Source organism: Capra hircus, chromosome 1 (assembly GCF_001704415.2).
Source record: "Capra hircus breed San Clemente chromosome 1, ASM170441v1, whole genome shotgun sequence".
Taxonomy (NCBI): Eukaryota; Metazoa; Chordata; class Mammalia; order Artiodactyla; family Bovidae; genus Capra; species Capra hircus.
In genome coordinates, this window is record NC_030808.1 from 5,178,065 (window position 1) to 5,197,133 (window position 19,069).

Below are 19,069 nucleotides of genomic sequence, written 5' to 3' on the forward strand. Positions count from 1 at the left end.
GGTATTCAATTCTTACAGTAAAAGCAATACTGAATTAATACCTAACCTCTAACACACTGCTGCTAAGTCACTACAGTCGTGTTTGACTCTGTGTGACCCCATAGACGGCAGCCCACCAGGCTCCCCCGTCCCTGGGATTCTCCAGGCAAGAACACTGGAGTGGACTGCCATTTCCTTCCCCAGTGCAGGAAAGTGAAAAGAGAAAGTGAGGTTGCTCAGTCGTGCCTGACTCATAGCGACCCCATGGACCGCAGCCCACCAGGCTCCTCCATCCATGGGATTTTCCAGGCAAGAGTACTGGAGTGGGTTGCCATTGCCTTCTCCGTCTAACATACTATCAAATTTTAAATAAAGATTAAGAGTCAATACCATCAATTTATCGACCAAAGAAATACCCGCCTTTTTTCTTCTTCAAAGGTTACTGACAGACTCCGACAGGACTTCTTGTTGAAGTCAATTTATTAAATTCAAATTAACATCTCCCTTTGGCTTTCCCAGCATATAATGACCACCTGAAGCATGCTTAAAAGCCATTTACTCCTTGGAAGAAAAGCTACAAACCTAGACAGCGTATTAAAAAGCAGAGACATTACTTTGCTGACAAAGGTCCGTCTAGTCAAAGCTACAGTTTTTCCAGTAGTTATGTATGGATGTGAGAGTTGGACGATAAAGAAAGCTGAGTGCCAAAGAATTGATGCTTTTGAGCTGTGGTGTTGGAGAAGACTCTTGAGAGTTCCTTGAACTGCAAGATCAAACCAGTCAATCCTAAAGGAAATCAGCCCTGAATATTCACTGGAAGGACTGATACTGAAGCTGAAGCTCTAATACTCTGGCTACCTGATGTGAAGAATTGACTCATTGGAAAAGACCCTGATGCTGGGGAAAGACTAAAGGTGGGAGAAGGGGACAACAGAGGATGCGATGGCTGGATGGCATCACTGAGTCAATGGACATTGAGTTGGAGCAAGCTCCAGGAGTTGGTGATGGATAGGGAGGCCTGGAGTGCTGCAGTCCAAGAATCGGACAAAGAGCCAGACATGACTGAGACTGAACTGAACTGAAGCATGCTTCACACATGGTTTTTATCTCACTGACCCACCTTAAAAATACTATTTTCAAATCATTATTCATTTTGTAATCAAAATATTTTTTCACGTGCTGATCCATCCACAGTCTATTAGGCTATTACTCTTAGAAGCAACTACAAAAATTTCCTAAGAACCATGGGAAAACCAAATATTCCCTTCTATTGAAAATTAACCAAGAGTTATTCCACCGACGACATGAAAGGAATCTTTCTATAACGAGAGAGGCAATATGAACAGTGAGGTCCGAACCCAGAGTCTACAGCATAGGCAGAGACATCAGGAAAGGAACAATCAAGGGAGAGAAAACTGAAAACTGATGAATAATAGTACAGCAATAAGAAGAAGAAAGTAGTATTTATTGAGTACTATGTGCCAGGCATTTTTCTAAAGACTTAGATGTATTAGCTCATTTAATCTTCATAAACTGGAGAAGGAAATGCAACCCACCCAGTATTCTTGCCTGGAAAATCCCACAGATGGAGCCTGGCACAGTCCATGGGGTTGCAAAGAGTTGGACACAACTAAGACACTTCACTTCCAGTATTTTTGCCTAGGAAATCCTATGGACAGAGAAGCCTGGCAGGCTACATATAGTCCATAGGGGTCACAACAGAGTTGGACACGACTCAAGAGACTAAACAACAATAATCTTCATAAATGAATACTCATTTCTGTAAAGTAATAATTGGTATTATCCCATCTTACAGAGGAGAAAACTGAGGGACAAAGGTATTACATAGCCTGCCCAGAGTTACCCGGGCTTCCCTGGTGGCTCAGACAGTAAAGATTCTACCTGCAATGCAGGAGCTGCAGATGTGGGTTCGACCTCTAGGTGGGGAAGATCCCCTGGAGCAGGGCATGGCAACCCACTCCGGTATTCTTGCCTAGAGCATGCCATGGAGAGAGGAACCTGGTGTGCTACATTCTAGGGCGTCGAAAGGAGTCAGACACAACTCAGCGACACCGTGCACACACAGAAAATAGAACGTCCAATGAACGTTTTTACTGCATCTGGACACTGTCCCTACTGTCGTCTCTAACCAGGGTTTTAGCTTGCACTGTCAGTTATCTTTCTTCACAACACTTCCTTCTATTAGTACCAACCACTATTGTACAAAGAAACATTGGCGAAAATTAATCCATTTTTTAGTTAATTTCTGTTTTGATGCTGGAATAAAAAATAAGATGTAACAAAGTAGGCATTCTTATCCCTGAGGATCTCATTAGGTATTAAAATTTTCTATTTATATTAGCACATGAATTTTTCCCTTAGATGAAAGATTCAAGTTGGCTGGTTCACTTTGCTATCAACCAAAACAAGTTACTGGTTCATTAAAACCAACAACTGAAACATTAGCATTTATAGACAGCAAGCACAACACAAAGAGATTAGTGTTTTATCATTTCTTTCATTTTTACTCAACCACCAGAATTAGATAGTGAAATTATCTTTATAAATCATTTTTTACAAAGACACACAGAAATAGTTCAACTTACATATGACAGTATCACACTATATACATAAAACACTTGCTTAGGTAAAATTATGAAAATCCTCATTGTTTTTTATCTGCTTATCTTTCTGAAAATGTCACATAATTTATTTCTTAATATTAATTGGCAAATTTTAAAATAATTGAACATTACATCTGACTTAGGAATTGAAACAGCTATTTCCTATAAAAAAGACAGAATGAACTGTTGGAATTAGAGTAAAAAGAAACTTCTAGACTCACCAGCTTCTCAATTTCTGATTCAAGATTCTGTATACAGTCAAGTTTCCTCTTGCGACAGCGCTGTGCAGCAATTCTGTTTTTACTTCTTCTCCGAATATCATGGATGCAATCCAGTTGTTCTGGAGTCAGTTTGTGCATTTTCAACAAAGATTGAAAATCATTTCGAGAGAGTGAAATTATTCGTTGTGCATTAAATGGCAATTTTACCTAGAAGATGAAATAAACATTAGCAATTATTGCTGCATTTTCTGGTTTTACTTAAATCTAGGAAGTGGAAAATATACATCTATGTTTTCCAGGGAACTTTATTTAGACTTAAAAAAAAACAACCCTCTATTCCCAATCTCTATACATTTCTCTTTTTTTTTTCTTCATTATTTCTGTTCTATTTTTGAGAGGGTTTAGAAGAGAAATTGAGAAGCAGATTTTTTTTGCAAATCAAACATCATAAACACAAATATTAATGTACTTACGGTGAGAAAACAGAATTTAAATTATTTTACTAGGTCATGTCAATACCCCATAGAGATCTTTAAGGCATTTTCTAAAGTGTTTTAAATGTATTCTTACTCAAACCAAAAAAATTCTGTTTTGTTCTTTGACTTCTACTACTGTGTAGCACTGACTTAATATTGTGTATAACACCACCAATAATTTCTAAGGCATTTCTTAAAATTTATTTTTCTGTCAGAAAAATGGCAGTTTCACATAATTCATTTTACTTGCCAATGCAGAAATGGTTAGAAAAACCTTATAAATATTTTACAGTCATTTTCAACATATTTAAATTTCAAATAATAATAATAAGATAATCTTTAAAAAACAGTACTGTGGGAAAGTTTAATTATCAAAAAGAATGAAACATTTGTTAAGTTTCTCTGGCTACCTACTTAGTCTTTCAAGCTTACAGAAATTAGTTACATAAAATATTCTAAAATTTCTTAAATGTTTCATTTAAACACTTTGTCATAGTTTCAAGCACTGCATATACAAATGTCATACAAAAATCGATATATATAATTTCATGCTTACATATTACTTTTTAAATTAAATAATGAAAGACCTCCTTCCAAAGCCAAGGGGGGAAAAAACCTCTTCATTGTTTGTGATGATAAAGAATTAACAAGCCTTTATTATTACTGGAACTATATAGTCAAGTTTTACAAAAAAGCATCTATCAAATACAAACATTTATACACAAAGTACACAGATCAAGATTAGTGTGATTAATAACATACTGGTTACATGTAGTTCATGCTAAATTATTAAGACATTCTTTAAATTAATAGATGAAATGACTAAAGAAAAATAAGAAAAAAATTTATAGCTATGAGAAACTAGTATAAAGAAAACTTTGGACCAGAAGCCACATTCCTGCAACTGGTCATCGCTAAGTCATTGCTAAGTGACTAAGTCCCACGTCTAGACGTCTTTGTGGCAGTGAATAAGACTGAATATATGCTGTATTTAACCAGGAGTTAATCATCAAATGACTAGAGAATCATTATTCTTTTTCCTCTTGGGACCTGGCACTTGATTTAAACAGTTACATAGCCAATGCGGGAATCCACTCCCCGGTTAACAGAACAAATACATCTACTTGAAATAAAGGAACACAGCAGTCCTTCCAACTTCATCACCCCCTCCTGGTATGTATCATACGGTGGTATAATTAACTGGGTATGGGTTTCCTCCTCCCTCCCTGAGCCAGATCACATTCCCAACAGGAGCAGACACAGTCAGTCCAGTTAACGGTGGTCAAACAATGACTTGAGCACACACTCCTTTTCCACTCACCTCACACTCTTGTTCTCTGGCTGAACAGGGCTCACTGTCCCCTTCAGTATCTGTCTCCGAGTCATCTCCCAAGCTGATCACACAAGCGTAGGGACAAGGCTCCTGCTGGGGCTCTGAAACGTAGTCATCAGTTCCAATTTCCAGGCTGCTGGAACAGCCCTCGGGACTCAGAGTGCTTATAAAAGGGCAATTGACAGAACTCAAGGTCGTGAAAGTCCTCTGGCCCGGTTCCGGGCTCTCGCTGATCCTGATACCTAACCAGGGACACTCAGACCGCTTCTGGGGGTAGTTCTGCTCTGGGCCGTCTTTGGCCACGGCAGGTGACAACTGCATTTGGCAGGGAGAGTCCGCGCTGCAGATGTCACTCCAGAAGCCCTTCGCGAGGTGTTCCGCCACCTCTCGCTCCACGCTGCTCAGATCACTCGCGGCAAGGCCACTCTCCTTCCTGGGGCCGGAGTCTGATTTCACATCCGGACTCTCACCGAAAGCCTTCTCCTCTCGCACACTGGAACCCGATGAAGGCTTTTCCGTTAACACTGTCGTGTTTTGCATGCCAGCAAAATTCAAGTCACCGTACTGGTCGTACGTGTGTAAGAGAGACAGAGAGTAGAGCCCGTGGGGGTCTGCAGAACTGGGGGGGCAGGGAGTTGCTTCTGTTTTTCCGGATGAGCCCTGGGAAGCGGGGTCTTTCTTCTTGGCTTCTTCATGTTCCATCACTGACTTTCTTTCTTCACATTTTAAAACCGCCTGCAAGTCGGCACAGTCCTGGATCCCTCCTAGACACTCACTTTCCGACGGCTCATGTGGCTGAACAGAAGCAGCCTGAATGTCTTTGACGCTGGACTCCACAGTTCGGACTCTGTCAGTTCCAAACGCTTTCTGGAATTTTCGGTATTTGGGGCATAAAGACGGCAGAGCCAGGGGAGCGTCCTTTTCTAAGCACATGGATTCACATGTTTGGCTGGCACTGTCCTGCAGAGGAGGAGTCGCTTTTGCACTGCCTTGATACCTACGCAGTTTACAGTGAGGGGTTTGGACATTTTTGTTGTCCAGAAATTCCTCCACCTCATCAATTTCTAAATCCTTCTGGTCCAAAAGTGAAAACTTAAAATCTGGTTTCTGGCAAGGTGAGGAGAAGCATTTTTTTCTGGGGCATTCCTGCTGGTCTGCAGTGGAGTCCAGAAACTTGTATTTGAGAAACTGAAAGCAGGATTCCTCAATATCAGGTACGCCTAAAAATTCCACACACTTGTACACCTCATCCACATTGTCCTTACTGAGTATCAGTTTAGCAGTGTAAGCAAACTGAATTAAAGGTTCAAATCCTTTAACTGTCACCTGTTAATATACAAAACAAAAACAAACACATCACATGAAAAGCTGTCTAGCAGATAAGGACGAGAGAAGCAGCAGGGTGGCAAGATGAAAACCTCTTTGTGATACTTATAAAACAGGGATTTTAATCTGGCGAGAAAAAAATCTTCTTCTCAGAAATGTAAAGCTAAGGGAATCTAGAAAAGCCTGCTTCTCACATCCTGTTCACTGGGACCACACTCTCCACTTTATAGATATCCACTCATGGTGATCCATGGAGTATGATTTACTCATATGAGATAAAGATATAAACATTACCACAACTTTCCACATTAATGGAAAGAAGGCATCTATGGAATAAAGCAACACGGATAAACGTTCAACACACTGTTTCAAGTGCTGGGGTCTGTTGCCATCCTAGGTCCACGTGGTTACCATATTCCAAACAACTCCTCAGCCGTGATAAACTACTACAGTGGAATATTCAAGTCCGGAGAACAAAATAGCTAAAGCAATGAAAGTACTCCTAACCATGTGGACAGTCAATGGCTAACTATCAGTTATCTCCGAGTTTCTAATAAAATTTTTAAAGATTCAGATTTACAAAGTGATCTACGTGAAGACCTAAAACTTGTGCCTAGTACAGTCTCAGCAAAGATTCAAGGACCCTAGCTAATAAAACCTTTAAGCTCAAAATTGTACATTTACACTGAACCTGCCTCTGCAGAGAGAGGGGGAGATGACACCTACTGAGGGCATGGAAAGCTTCATTCTAGGCTCAAAATACAAAAATTAATTTTAGAACACTGAATTCCAGTAAGAGTGATCAAGATATAATTTTTCTGTGATTCTCTTAAACACCTGCTAAACTGGGCATACTTAATTAGCTTTTAAATGGCTAAAAAAATAAAGTAAAATAAAAACAGCAATACCAAATACTGGTGAAGATGTGGAGAAACAGGAAAACTCACACACTGCTGGTAGGAACGTAAAATGGTGCAGCTGCTCTGCAAGCCAGTTTGGCGGTTTCTTATAAACATGCAACCACCATATGTCCCAGCAACTGCACTCCTATTCTTTTACGCCAGAAAAATGAAACCTCATCTTGCACAAGCGCTCACTGCAGTGTTATCTGTAACAGCCCAAAATTGGAATTAGCCTGATTTCCTTCAATAGGTGTACAGCTAAATAAAAACCAGTATACCCACAGTAAGGAATGCTCAGCAAAAGAAAAGAATACACTGCGGATGCCTAAGACTTGGATAAATCTCAGAGAAACTGCAGTAAGAAGATAAAGGCCAATCCCAAAAGGTCACCTACTGTAGGATTCCATTTATGTGACATTTTTCAGATGACAAAACTTTAAGAGAGGAGGACAGATTAGTGGTTGCCAGGGATTAGGAATGGAGGGAGGGGGTGAGGGAGTATGGATGGAAACCAGAAAGGAAGTGAGTGGGATTATAAAAGGGCAACACAAGGGATTCTCGGGGAGGCGCTAAAACTGTCAGTTCCCTTACTACAGCAGTGGGCACATGGACCCACCCAGAAAACCAAACTGTATAGAATTTTACAGCATACGCAATTTAGTACAAGTAAAACCAGGAAAGCCTAAGATGGGTGAATTGTACTACTGTCAAAATCCTGGTTGCGACATACAATTTTGCAAAAACACCACCATTGGAAGAAACTGAGCCGAGTGCAGCAAAGGGGCTCTCTGCCTTAACAGCTGCATGTGAATTTACAATGATCTCAATAAATGTTTTAATTGAGAATTTTTAAATAAAATAATCAAGAGGCTTTAAAGACAGCTACACAATGATCTTTTCAATCTGTCATTATGATGAGACACTTCAAATATCTGAAAGTTTGTATCTTATATTCAAATTAGAATGAATGACTGTATATATACACACGTGCATGCAGATATCTTTCCTTCCATATATATGAATCAAATTATTTTCTGCTTGGAAAGTCTTTTCAAGTAATTTGAAACTACAGATCACAAAGAGGATATCTCCATTAGGATATGTGTTGCTACTTGTTAAAGAACAACGGGTGACCAATAGCTGGCCCTTCTTGCCACTGCCTTAGTATTATATTATTTGTTCCAACTTCTGCCACAGAATTGACAACCTGTAGCTACCATTTCATGGATGTATGTCTGCATGGCCAGCAATAAGCTAAACTGTAGTCTCAGTGTCATCACAGAACAGCCCACACAAACCTGTTGTACACAGACAGGTTCTATATACTTTGTCCAAATTCCTTTCAACTACTTCTAATGTGTGCTGGAGAAGACTCTTGAGAGTCCCCTGGACTGCAAGGAGATCAAACCAGTCAATCATAAAGGAAATCAGTCCTGAATATTCACTGGAAGGACTGAAGCTCCAATACTTTGGCCACCTGATGTGAAAAACTGACTCAGTTGAAAAGACCCTGATGCTGGCAAAGACTGAGGGCAGGAGGAGAAGGGGATGACAGAGGATGAGATGGTTGGATGGCATCACCAACTCAATGGACATTTGAGTTTAAGCAAACTCTGGGAGACAGTGAAGGGCCTGGAAGCCTGGCCTGCTGCAGTCCCTGAGGTCACAAATTGTCAGATACAACTTAACAATGAACAAAATGTGTGTCCCAATGCCACAAGGCTCAGCACTCTTCTAGTTGTCATCACTAATGAAACCAAACAGTTAAAACAGTCAGTGTACCCAGCACTCCCGCCCTAAGAGTCGTCTCTTAGTGGCAGGATGGTAACAAGAACCTAAGTGTCTAGGTGCACGAGCTCCACAATAGGCTTGGGGGGAAAGGTGTGTAAGAACAAGGCTCTATAAATGTGACACAAAATCACCTTTCTTCTACCCACACATTGTCTCAATCTCAAGAAAGAAAAAAGGGAGAGAACCCTTCTGGAGTATCTAACAGCCACTTGTAGACAAAATGAGGAGGCTGGAACGCATAATCTTTTAGGTTTTCTCCAAATTCTAAAACATCTGGCTTTAAAAACGAAGAGATCTGGCAGCTTGGACTCATAGTTAGAACAGTAACACTGAGCGGCACAGGAAGGCTGTCCCCAGTAACTCCCTTTCAGTCCTGTCCATGAAGGCAGGTCGGTCATAGTCACATGCAGGCTTGGGAGGACCCGAATCCCTGTCCATCACAGGAAAAGGTCCACAGGGGGAGTCCCGCCCAGGTGTGCGACCTCTCCGAATGCCCGTATCCACTGGTGAGGCATTTCATTAAAACATAACAGAGGGTCAAGCTATTCAACGGCCCAACGTATGTTAACTAACATCCAAAGTTATCAGAGACTTCTCTGGCAGTCCAGAGGTTAAGTAAGACTTCGCACTTCCACTGCCGGAGACAGGGGTTTGATCCCTGGCGGGGGAACTACGATTCTGCCTGCCTTGAGGTGTGGCCAAAATAATAAAGTGAACCAGTTGACACAGAAAATGCTGAAGCAAGTTAAATGTGAGGCTGCAGAAGCACGGGCAAGGATGACTGGCAAGGTGGGGTTTTGCCCTAACGGGATCAACCAGGGGAGACAGTTGGTTGCATGAACGCGGGGCGAGCTCTCCCACCTCTCCGGGCAGCGTGATGCGTGGCTCTGCGCCGGCCGCGCCGGCGAGCCGGGCGTGGAAGTAGGCGCTGCAGGCTGCCAGCACGGCGCGGTGCGCGCGGAAGGGCCGGCCCTCCACCAGCACCGTCACGTCGCACAGCTCGTCCTTCCGCCGCTGCTCGTCCAGGCAGCGCAGCACGTGCGCGCCGTGCACCGAGGACTCGTAGGCGAACACCGCGTTCTCACCCAGCCACATTCTGCGTCCGGGGCGGCGTCGGGAGGATCCGAGAGAGCATGCTTCTGACGGTTGTCAACCCTGCCGAGACACAGGCTGCGGTCACTCACGGAACGGCTAGGAAGGAAATCTGTCCCGACGGCCCCGGCAGGTACCCATCAACACGTGGCTGCTGTTTAGTCGCTCAGTCAGTCCGACTCTCTGCGACCTCATGGACTGTGGCCCTCCAGACTCCTCGGTCCATGCGGATTTTCCCGGCAAGAATATTGGAGTGGGTTGCCACTTCCTTCTCCGGGCGGATCTTCCCCACCCGGGGATCGAACCCACCTCTCTTACATTGGCGGGTGGGTTCTTTACCACTGAGCCACTTGGGAAGCTCCCCATTAGATTAAAATACTCATCACTAAAACCCAAATGAAAACAAAAGCTTCCACCTAAACCAGACTCAGGGTCAAGTGATGGGTGTGCACCAATGACTATACCCATGGCGTCCAGAACTACAGAGCTGATGCTTTCCCCTCCTAGCTTAAGCCGTTAAATTATCAGCTGTATTGATTTAATACTCTAATTTTAATGCTGGCATGAAACAAAGATGGCTTCCTTTTTTTAGAAATTTTATCTTGAGAACCCGGCTGTCTGGTTTTAAAAAGGTACTGGCATACCCCAATGATCTGTACTGCTCTAGGGCAGGATAGCCTAGGAATGAATGTGATTTGAACTTAATACATTTTTTGAGGGTGTTCAAATTCAGAACTCAGCAGATCCATCTCCTGACCCTAAACACACTCCTAAAGTAAACTGCTTGAGGAAATTGGATCCCAAAGATTACAGGTGGACAATTTTAAAGTGTGTCCATATTCCACTGGAGATTAAAGAGGCCCAACTAAAAGAATTGTAGGCTGACAGACATGATAACTGTAGATTCAGCAAAAAAAATTTTAAAGGGCTATCTCATCTCAAAGATTTATGACTTTGGAGAAACACGGTGATTTGGCAGTGGAAAAAATCAGAACACGTTAAATACTTTAAAAATGTACTGACAATTTTGCCTATGTTGCTGCTGCCAAGTCACTTCAGTCGTGTCCGACTCTGTGTGACCCCATAGACGGCAGCCCACCAGGCTCCCCCGTGCCTGGGATTCTCCAGGCAAGAACACTGGAGTGGGCTGCCATTTCCTTCTCCAATGCATGAAAGTGAAAAGTGAAAAGGAAGTTGCTCAGTCGTGTCCGACTCTTAGCGACCCCATGGACTGCAGCCTACCAGGCTCCTCCGTCCATGGGATTTTCCAGGCAAGAGTACTGGAGTGGGGTTTGCCTAAGTTACACATAATAAAAAGAAACCTTTTAAAAGAAAAAAGGCTCCTGACAGCCTGGAAGCATTTATTCACTTCATTTAATAGAGGTTTTTGATAAGCAATTTTTATAATAATAGGAAACATATTCTTGGGGGTGAAGAGGGGAAGACCTTTTGAAGCAAGGATTTTATGGCTTTGAAATGAGGTATTTTGTACAAAGAAAAAACCTCCAGTGAGCAAACTGGTAAGGCTGAGAAGTTTCTGGGTGGCATCCCAATCCGTTGCTTTAAGACGTTAATGGGTGCGTGTAGGTCACCGGAGGTCACACTCTGGACTGGGCTAAATGGTGGAACAGGCACACAGCACTCCACATTCTCTGTGTCCCCCACTTCCCAACACTTGACAGCAGGCAGGAGGGTGTGGTCCAGAACAAGGGGCACATTCTACAAAAGCCAAAGCTCCTCCAACACCAAGAAGAGGAGGACTTCCTTGATCTAAAGACTCAGGTCTGCCAGGCCAGATCCTAGCAATCAATCTTTTTATATAACAAGTCTTACTTAACACTATAAAATGTAGGTAACAAATAGGAGTACTCCATCGTTAACATAGTTTACCACACAGAGGAACTCTCGGTTTTCTCAAAATGCTACAACAAAAGAGAAGATTATCAAAAACATATGTTTTTAAAACCATATACTAACATATGTGCATGCGTGCTGCTGCTTCAGTCGTGTCCATCTCCTTGTGACCCTACGGACTGTAACTCACCAGACTTCTCTGTCCATGGGATTCTTCAGGCAAGAATACTGGAGTGGGTTGCCATGCCCTTTTCCAGGGGATCTTCCCAACCCAGGGACTGAACCTGCGTCTTATGTCTCCTACGCTGGCAGGCAGGTTCTTTACCACTAGCGCCACCTGGGAGGCCCATACTAATACACAGTAGCCTCCAAACATTTTTGATCGTATATATACCCAACATACATATGAACAACTATGGGCTTTCCCGGTGGCTCAGTCAGTAAAGAATCTGCCTACAATGCAGGAGACCTGGGTTCAATCTCTGGGTCAGAAGATCCCCTGGAGAAGGCAATGGCAACCCACTCTAGTCTTCCTGCCTGGAGAATTCCATGGACAGAGGAGACTGGTGGACTAGAGTCCATTGGGTTGCAAAAAGTCAGACAGGACTGAGCAACTGAACTGACCCAGCCACCCCCCGAAAAAGGACAGTTTAGTTGCTACACTGTGTCTGACTATCTGACCCACGGAATGGAGCCCACCGGGCTATTCTGTCCATGCAACTTTCCAGGCAAGAATACTGGAGTGGGCCGCAATTTCCTGCTCCAAGAGATCTTCCTGACCCAGGGACCACAAGCTCCTCACAGGGTGATCCCTGTTTTTCTTCTGAACCTTATTCATGTCCCAAAACACGGAGGTCCTCAAATGTTACATGACTTAATAAACATTACTGTTTTCACAGTTGCTATAGGCCAAACAAAAATGAAAGGAGAAATAAAAACTACTAAATCCAGACAGAACAGGCCCAAAGTTGTGTCCCAGTCTCTGCGATCCTATGGACTGTATCCCGCGAGGCTCCTCTGTCCATGGGATTCTCCAAGCAAGAATACTGGAGTGGGTTGCCATTTCTTCCTCCAGGGGATCTTCCCAACCCAGGGATCGAACCAGCATCTCTTACATCTTCTGCATTGGCAGGCGGGTTCTTTACCACTAGCGCCACCTGGGAAGCCCCAGTCAGGTGAATCCACCTCAAAGACACAACGTCTCAGTAACCACACAAGACATGCATCTGAGTTCCATTCTACCTATGTGTTCATTTTTAAGGTGCTCATTATAGCTGAAATATTAAGTTCCTCAGAAACAGTCAATGAAAATAAAATCTCTCACTATGTGGTTAAACTTTTCCCAAGGTCAAGGATCACAATCTATCATTTATTTACTGATTCAGCACACTGCATGAAATCATGGCAACTCAAAAACCACGTCCAAGGACTAACTTGATTTTCAGGTTGTGCCCACATTGAAAGGGTAGTAAGTTCCCTTTCGCAATTGGTCTTGGTATTTCAGCTATCAACATAAGGAACTGTTGTTAAGAGTAGTGGGGAGGAGCTATCATTCAATGAAACTGTGTATCTGGTGTGTGTGGTACTGCAGGGACCACCGCCTTCCACTTTATCCAAGATTGTCCACCTCCCCAGCCAAGCCGGATTCAACAGTGACCGTGTACCTTGCAGTGTTCCTGGACAAGTCCCCAGCCTTCTTATTCTGTCCTATCATCTGCCCTGATGATGATATAAAACTACATAAACCCGACCCTCATTCTGTGAGGTCACCATGGAAAACTGGGGAAATTCCTCAAAAAAATGAAGAGCAAAACTACTGTATAGTCCAACCACTCCACTTCAGGGTATTAGTCCAAAGAATACGAGAACACCAACTATAAACCTTACACACCCTCATGCTCAACGAAGCATTATCTACCATAGCCAAGATATGAGAGTAACATAAATGCCCATCAATGGATGAACGGATAGAGATGTGGTGTGCATTTACACTACTCGGCCATACAAAAATGAAACCCTGCCATTCTGACAGTATAACGTTAAGTGAAATAAGTCAGATGGAGAAAGGTAACTACTGTGTGATCCTCACTCATATATGGAGTCTAAAGAAAACAAACAAAACAAAATAAAATCCACACAGACAGAGACTAGACTGCTGGTTACTAGAGGGGAGCGGGCTTCTGTGATAGCTCAGAGGGTAAAGAATCAGCCTGCAATGACTGCTGGTTACTAGAGGGGAACGGGCTTCCCTGATAGCTCAGAGGGTAAAGAATCAGCCTGCAATGCAGGAGACCCGGGTTTGATCCCTGGGTCAGGAAGATCCTCTGGAGAAGGAAATGGCAACTCCAGTATTCTTGCCTGGAGAATCCCATGAACCTGGTGGGCTGCAGGGCATGGGTCGCAAAGAATCAGACACCACTGAGCAACATTCCTCTGGAGAAGGAAATGGCAACTCACTCCAGTGTTCTTGTCTGGAGAATCCCATGAACCGGGCGGGCTGCAGGGCATGGGTTGCAAAGAATCAGATGCCACTGAGTAACATTATTGGTATATAATGTTTATATACCAATTTTACCTCAATTAAAAAAAAAACTGTACTGAAGAACACATGATAAACAGAGAGAAAAAAACTGTACTGAAGAACACATAATAAACAGAGAGGGACTTTCGCCGAAAACAAGCAAGGCCCAGGCCCCACAGAGCTGCTGTCAGCCCACATGTAATCCAACCATTAATGTTGCTCCGACTAGTCTGTTCACTACTCGCCTCAAGAGAGAGTTTATTTTTGGCTCAGTCCCCTTGTTCAGGCAGTTCTGGCTGACAGGCTACCTCATAAATTCATGGCCAGCTTACAGCTTTGGGCCGTATGCCAACACCAAGTTCCAACAGCTGCAGCTGAGAGAAGCTAGAAAATCTGGGAGTCAAACAGCCACCTGGGACGATTCCTCTTAAAAGGGTCCAGTCTCCCCTTAAGTGGACTGACCTGACTCCTCCCAGAACCCTGAGACCTCCCATGCTCAGCCCTGGGGTCCAGTCTCCTCCCAAGCCCTGGTGCCTCTGTCCCTTGCAGCTAAGACCCACCTGTGTCCATCTGTCCTGCCACAACTCCAGTCCAAGCCACACTGGCTCTTGCCTAGACAAATGCTGTGTATCCTCTTGCAAGGCCTCACAAGCTCACACATGTACAACTATAATTATGTGAAATAAAAAGTGACACAGAAGTTCACACAGCAATATTTTACCCTTACTAGTGCAACACAGTCTAATTTCTACTCTATTAAAAAAAAGAATCCAGTTGTGATCCACTCAAATTTTAAGAACCAATAATGGACCATGACCGCACACATTGAAAACATAAGACCACTGGCTAACAGAACAGGGTCTAGAATCATACAGCACCGGGGTTCAAATCTCAGCTCTGTCCCTTACTGGCTATGTGGCCCTGGCAACCTGCTTAGCCTTGCTGGGTTGGGTCTTGGTTTCAAACAAGGTTAACAACAGCACCTCACTGGGTTGTGAGGTTTACATGAAGACAATGAGGGTAAAGGACTGAGCACAGTGTCTGGCCCAAAGCCAACAAATTGTAAATATTAGCGGCTATTAACAATGATAATAATAAAAATAACAAAAGCCTCAGTCCCCTGAATCCCCTCATGATCCCCTCCAATTTATTTCTGTCCATCAAAGTTATAGCTCCCTTGCTAAAAACCGCACAATGTCTTCCAAATTCCTTATGCTCAATTCTAAATCCTTAGCATGTCCTCCAGACCTGCGCGGCCGGGTTGTCCGTTAACCCAGCCTTGCCTCAAAGCCGTCGCCTCCCTCTCTCGCTGTTCTCCAGCCTGACCATCCTCCTTCCCACTCCACAGGCACCAAGCTCCTTCCAGCCGCAGGACCTCTGCACATGCTGTCCCCAGCCCCTGGACTGCTACTCTTCAGCTGGCCAACTCCTCACCTGTTAGGTCTCAGCTTCAATGTCAACACTTTGCCTGACTTGTTCTCTGTCACAGCTCAAGCTTGTAACAGAGGGCCCAATGCAGGTACCTGCTTCTGAATGAATGACAGCATTTTTAGTATAAACCCAAAACGCAGATCGTCTAACTTCATCTTCCAGACACAGCACAGTCAGCCACTCCAACACACAGAGGAACAATGCCGCTAAGTACTCAGAGAAAAGTCCTTGGATAGCTTTTCCAGAGTCAGAAATACAATCACCCAACCCTGGCCTCACTAGTGTGGAGCCCTACACAAAGTTATTCTGAAATTCAAATTCAACTTTCCTCATTCTGAAAACCATCTAGGTGGTCAGTAATCTATTTTTACCAAGTAACATTAACTAAGGAATAACTAACTTAGCTAAGAATGGCACACTCAGTCACCTTCTGACATTTTTCAAACATAAGCTATAACATCCCCACAGTCCTCCGGGCCTAAAATTCTGTGAATTTATTAACTCCAAATTTAGATTCCTATGAGAAGGCAACGGCACCCCACTCCAGTACTCTTGCCTGGAAAATCCCATGGGCGGAGGAGCCTGGTGGGCTGCAGTCCATGGGGTCACTAAGAGTCAGACATGACTGAGCGACTTCACTTTCACTTTTCACTTTCATGTATTGGAGAAGGAAATGGCAACCCACTCCAGTGTTCTTGCCTGAAGGATCCCAGGGATGGGGGAGCCTGGTGGGCTGCCGTCTATGGGTCACACAGTGCTGAAGTGACTTAGCAGCAGCATGTTACACCTGACTTTTTCTATGTTCTTAGAAATAGAAATCATTGTTATAATTCGAAACAAAGGTTCACTGACCTGAGCAAACTGCTGATTCATTCTGTAATGCTGATAAAGGATGAACAGGCATTTTAAAGCTTCCTGCATCTCAATTTGGAAATAACTTCTGCTCTCTGCTCAGTACACAATTTAAATTTTAAATCACCTCTTGATATTTTGCTTTCCAAGTCATTTTTTTTTTTAATGAAAAAAGCTCCTGTGGCTTTCCCACATTTTAATAACTTTAAGGTAATTTATCTAAAGAAAAAATATACAAACTTTTAAAATCCTGAGGTGAATATTCCATCATGGAACCAGATCTATAATGCTTCAGAACAGAAATTCAGAATGAAGTTGAAGTTCCCTGTGCACAAAGAGCTGGACTTTTATTCACTTCAGTGAAAAGTCTCACAACTTGGTTGTTTTTTAATTCTCAGTGTAGAAGGGCATGGGAAGTAACCTAACTCCAAGGACTCATATAAGAGAGAAGGACCATCATCCAAACATCCTTCATCTTTCACTTAAGGGTGACAAATGCTCTCTCTCCAAGTGCCTACCCGTGCCATATAGCAGACTGGTGCCGTGAAAACACACACACAAAAGACAGTCCACACGTTTAAGAAGAAGATGGCCTGGAAATGTTTGAAATGAAAATGATACCTTGGAGTGAAAGGTATGGCAACGATCACTATAATCAACTTACACAGGAATGTGGGCAGTTCCTAAAGGTATCTGCAGTAAGACTTCAAATAAAAACTACTTTCTGGTCAATTCTCATTTAACCATAAGGTGCAATTAATTGGAAGGGGAATATAGGAGAAGGGGGCAGCAAAGGATGAGACCCTTAAATAGCACCACCGACTCAAAGTCATGAATTTGAGGAAACTCTGGGAGACAGTGAAGGACAGAGAAGCCTGGCATGCTGCAGTCCTTGGGGTCACAAAGAGTCAGACATGCCTGAGAGAGTCAAGGACAACAAAGGAAGAAAGAACATAGGAAATCCAAGTTCCAGAACCAAAAGAAGAGTAACAGATTCTTCTTACTAGTTATATCCTCTTACTACAACGAATGTAAGAAACAGTGAAGCCTCTGATTCGTGTAACATATGTGGCAGCTATTCGATTCTTAACGGGACTGTTATATCTCAATGGAGTATGACTACATTTTGAAAACAAGACCTAGCAACTAGAATTGGCTCATACCAATACGGCCTATTTACTGAATTATATATTGTCTATCATGCACTTGTCGCTCACTATTTTATTTACCAACTAAGAGGCAGGATTTACATTGAATGAACTCAATGAGTTTTAAATTTAAAATACAGAATTCAGGGAGTTTTGATACTTGTATGTTTGGATGAAACCACCACCACAATCAGGATAAATTTCCACCACTTCTCAAAATTCCATATGCCTCTTTGAGGTCTCTCCTTCCCTGGTCCCAGGTAACCAATGATTTGCTTTTATGTCACTGTCGATCAGTGTGCATTTTCCATGATTTTTGTGTAAACAGAATAACACATTCTATTTATGTAAACAGAACATACTTTGGCCTTGGGTTTCTTTCACTCGGTTTAATGACAATCAGGATGCATACATTCCATGTTTGGGTTCTTTATTGCTGAACAGTATTCCATTATATGTACATATCACCATATGTTTACCCATTTAACTGTGGATGCACTATTTATTGTAATAAAGATGCGTGCTCGTGTGCTAAGTCACTTCAGTCATGGCCGACTCTTTGCCACCCCACGGACAGTAGCCCACCAGGCTCCTCTGTCCATGGGACTCTCCAGGCAAGAATACTGGAGTGGGTTGTCATACTCTCCTCCAGGGGATCTTCCCGACCCAGGGATCGAACTCATACATCTACCTGCACTGGCCAACAAGTTCTTTACCACTAGCGCCACCTGGGAAGCCTGTAATAAAGATGTACTGTTTCCAGTTTAGGGGTTGCTCAAATAAAGCTTCAGGGAACACCTTCACAGACATATACTTTATTTCTCTTGGGTAACTAAATACCTAGAAGTGGAGAAGCTGAGTGATATGGTGAGTTTCTGTTTAGCTTCTTAGAAACTGCTAAATACTTTTCCAATGTAATTGTATCCTCTTCTTGCTACCAGCAGTGTGTGGGAACTCCAGGTGCTCCACATTCTTACCTATCTTGGGAATGTCAGTCTTTTTAATCTTAGCTATCCTAACAAATATACAGTGATACAGCAGGAGATGGTAAAGGACAGGGAAGCCTCCAGTCCATGAGGCTGCAAAGAGTCAAACACGAATGGACAATTTAACAACAGTGCTGTGGTTTTAGTTTGCGTTTCCTGGTGGCTAATACTGTTGAGCATCTCTATATACACTTGTGAGCCATCTGTATATCTTCTTCTGTGAAATGTCTGTCCAATTATTCTATCCATTTTTAACTGGACTGTCTTCTTCTCGAATTGAAAGGGCCAGCAGAATTTTGATCAACATGGCAGTGAATCTAAACAACAATTTTGAGAGAACTGCCATCTAACAAACTGAGTCTTCTGAGGCATGAACACGGCATATCTCCCCATTTACTTAGGTCTTCCTTAATTCTCTCAGCATTATTCTGAAGTTTCTTAGGAAAGAGATCTTGTACATCTTTTGTTAAACTTCTTAAGTATTTTGGTTTTTTTTTATAGTTACTATAAACAGACTTGTTTGTTAAACTTCA

General features: G+C 42.9%; 1 protein-coding gene across 2 annotated transcripts in view; it reads right to left on the reverse strand.

Moving 5' to 3' along the window:
* Positions 1-19,069, reverse strand: part of BACH1 (BTB domain and CNC homolog 1) — a 46,375-nt gene that overhangs the window by 9,451 nt on the left and 17,855 nt on the right. For both annotated transcript variants that reach the window (XM_018049134.1, XM_018049175.1), the window contains exons 2-4: positions 9,514-9,807; positions 4,622-5,959; positions 2,825-3,031 (exon numbers count right to left, since the gene is read on the reverse strand). In XM_018049134.1, coding sequence (XP_017904623.1) covers positions 2,825-3,031; positions 4,622-5,959; positions 9,514-9,747 — 1,779 coding nt within the window. In that variant the 5' untranslated portion in view covers positions 9,748-9,807. The remainder of the gene's footprint in view (positions 1-2,824; positions 3,032-4,621; positions 5,960-9,513; positions 9,808-19,069) is intronic.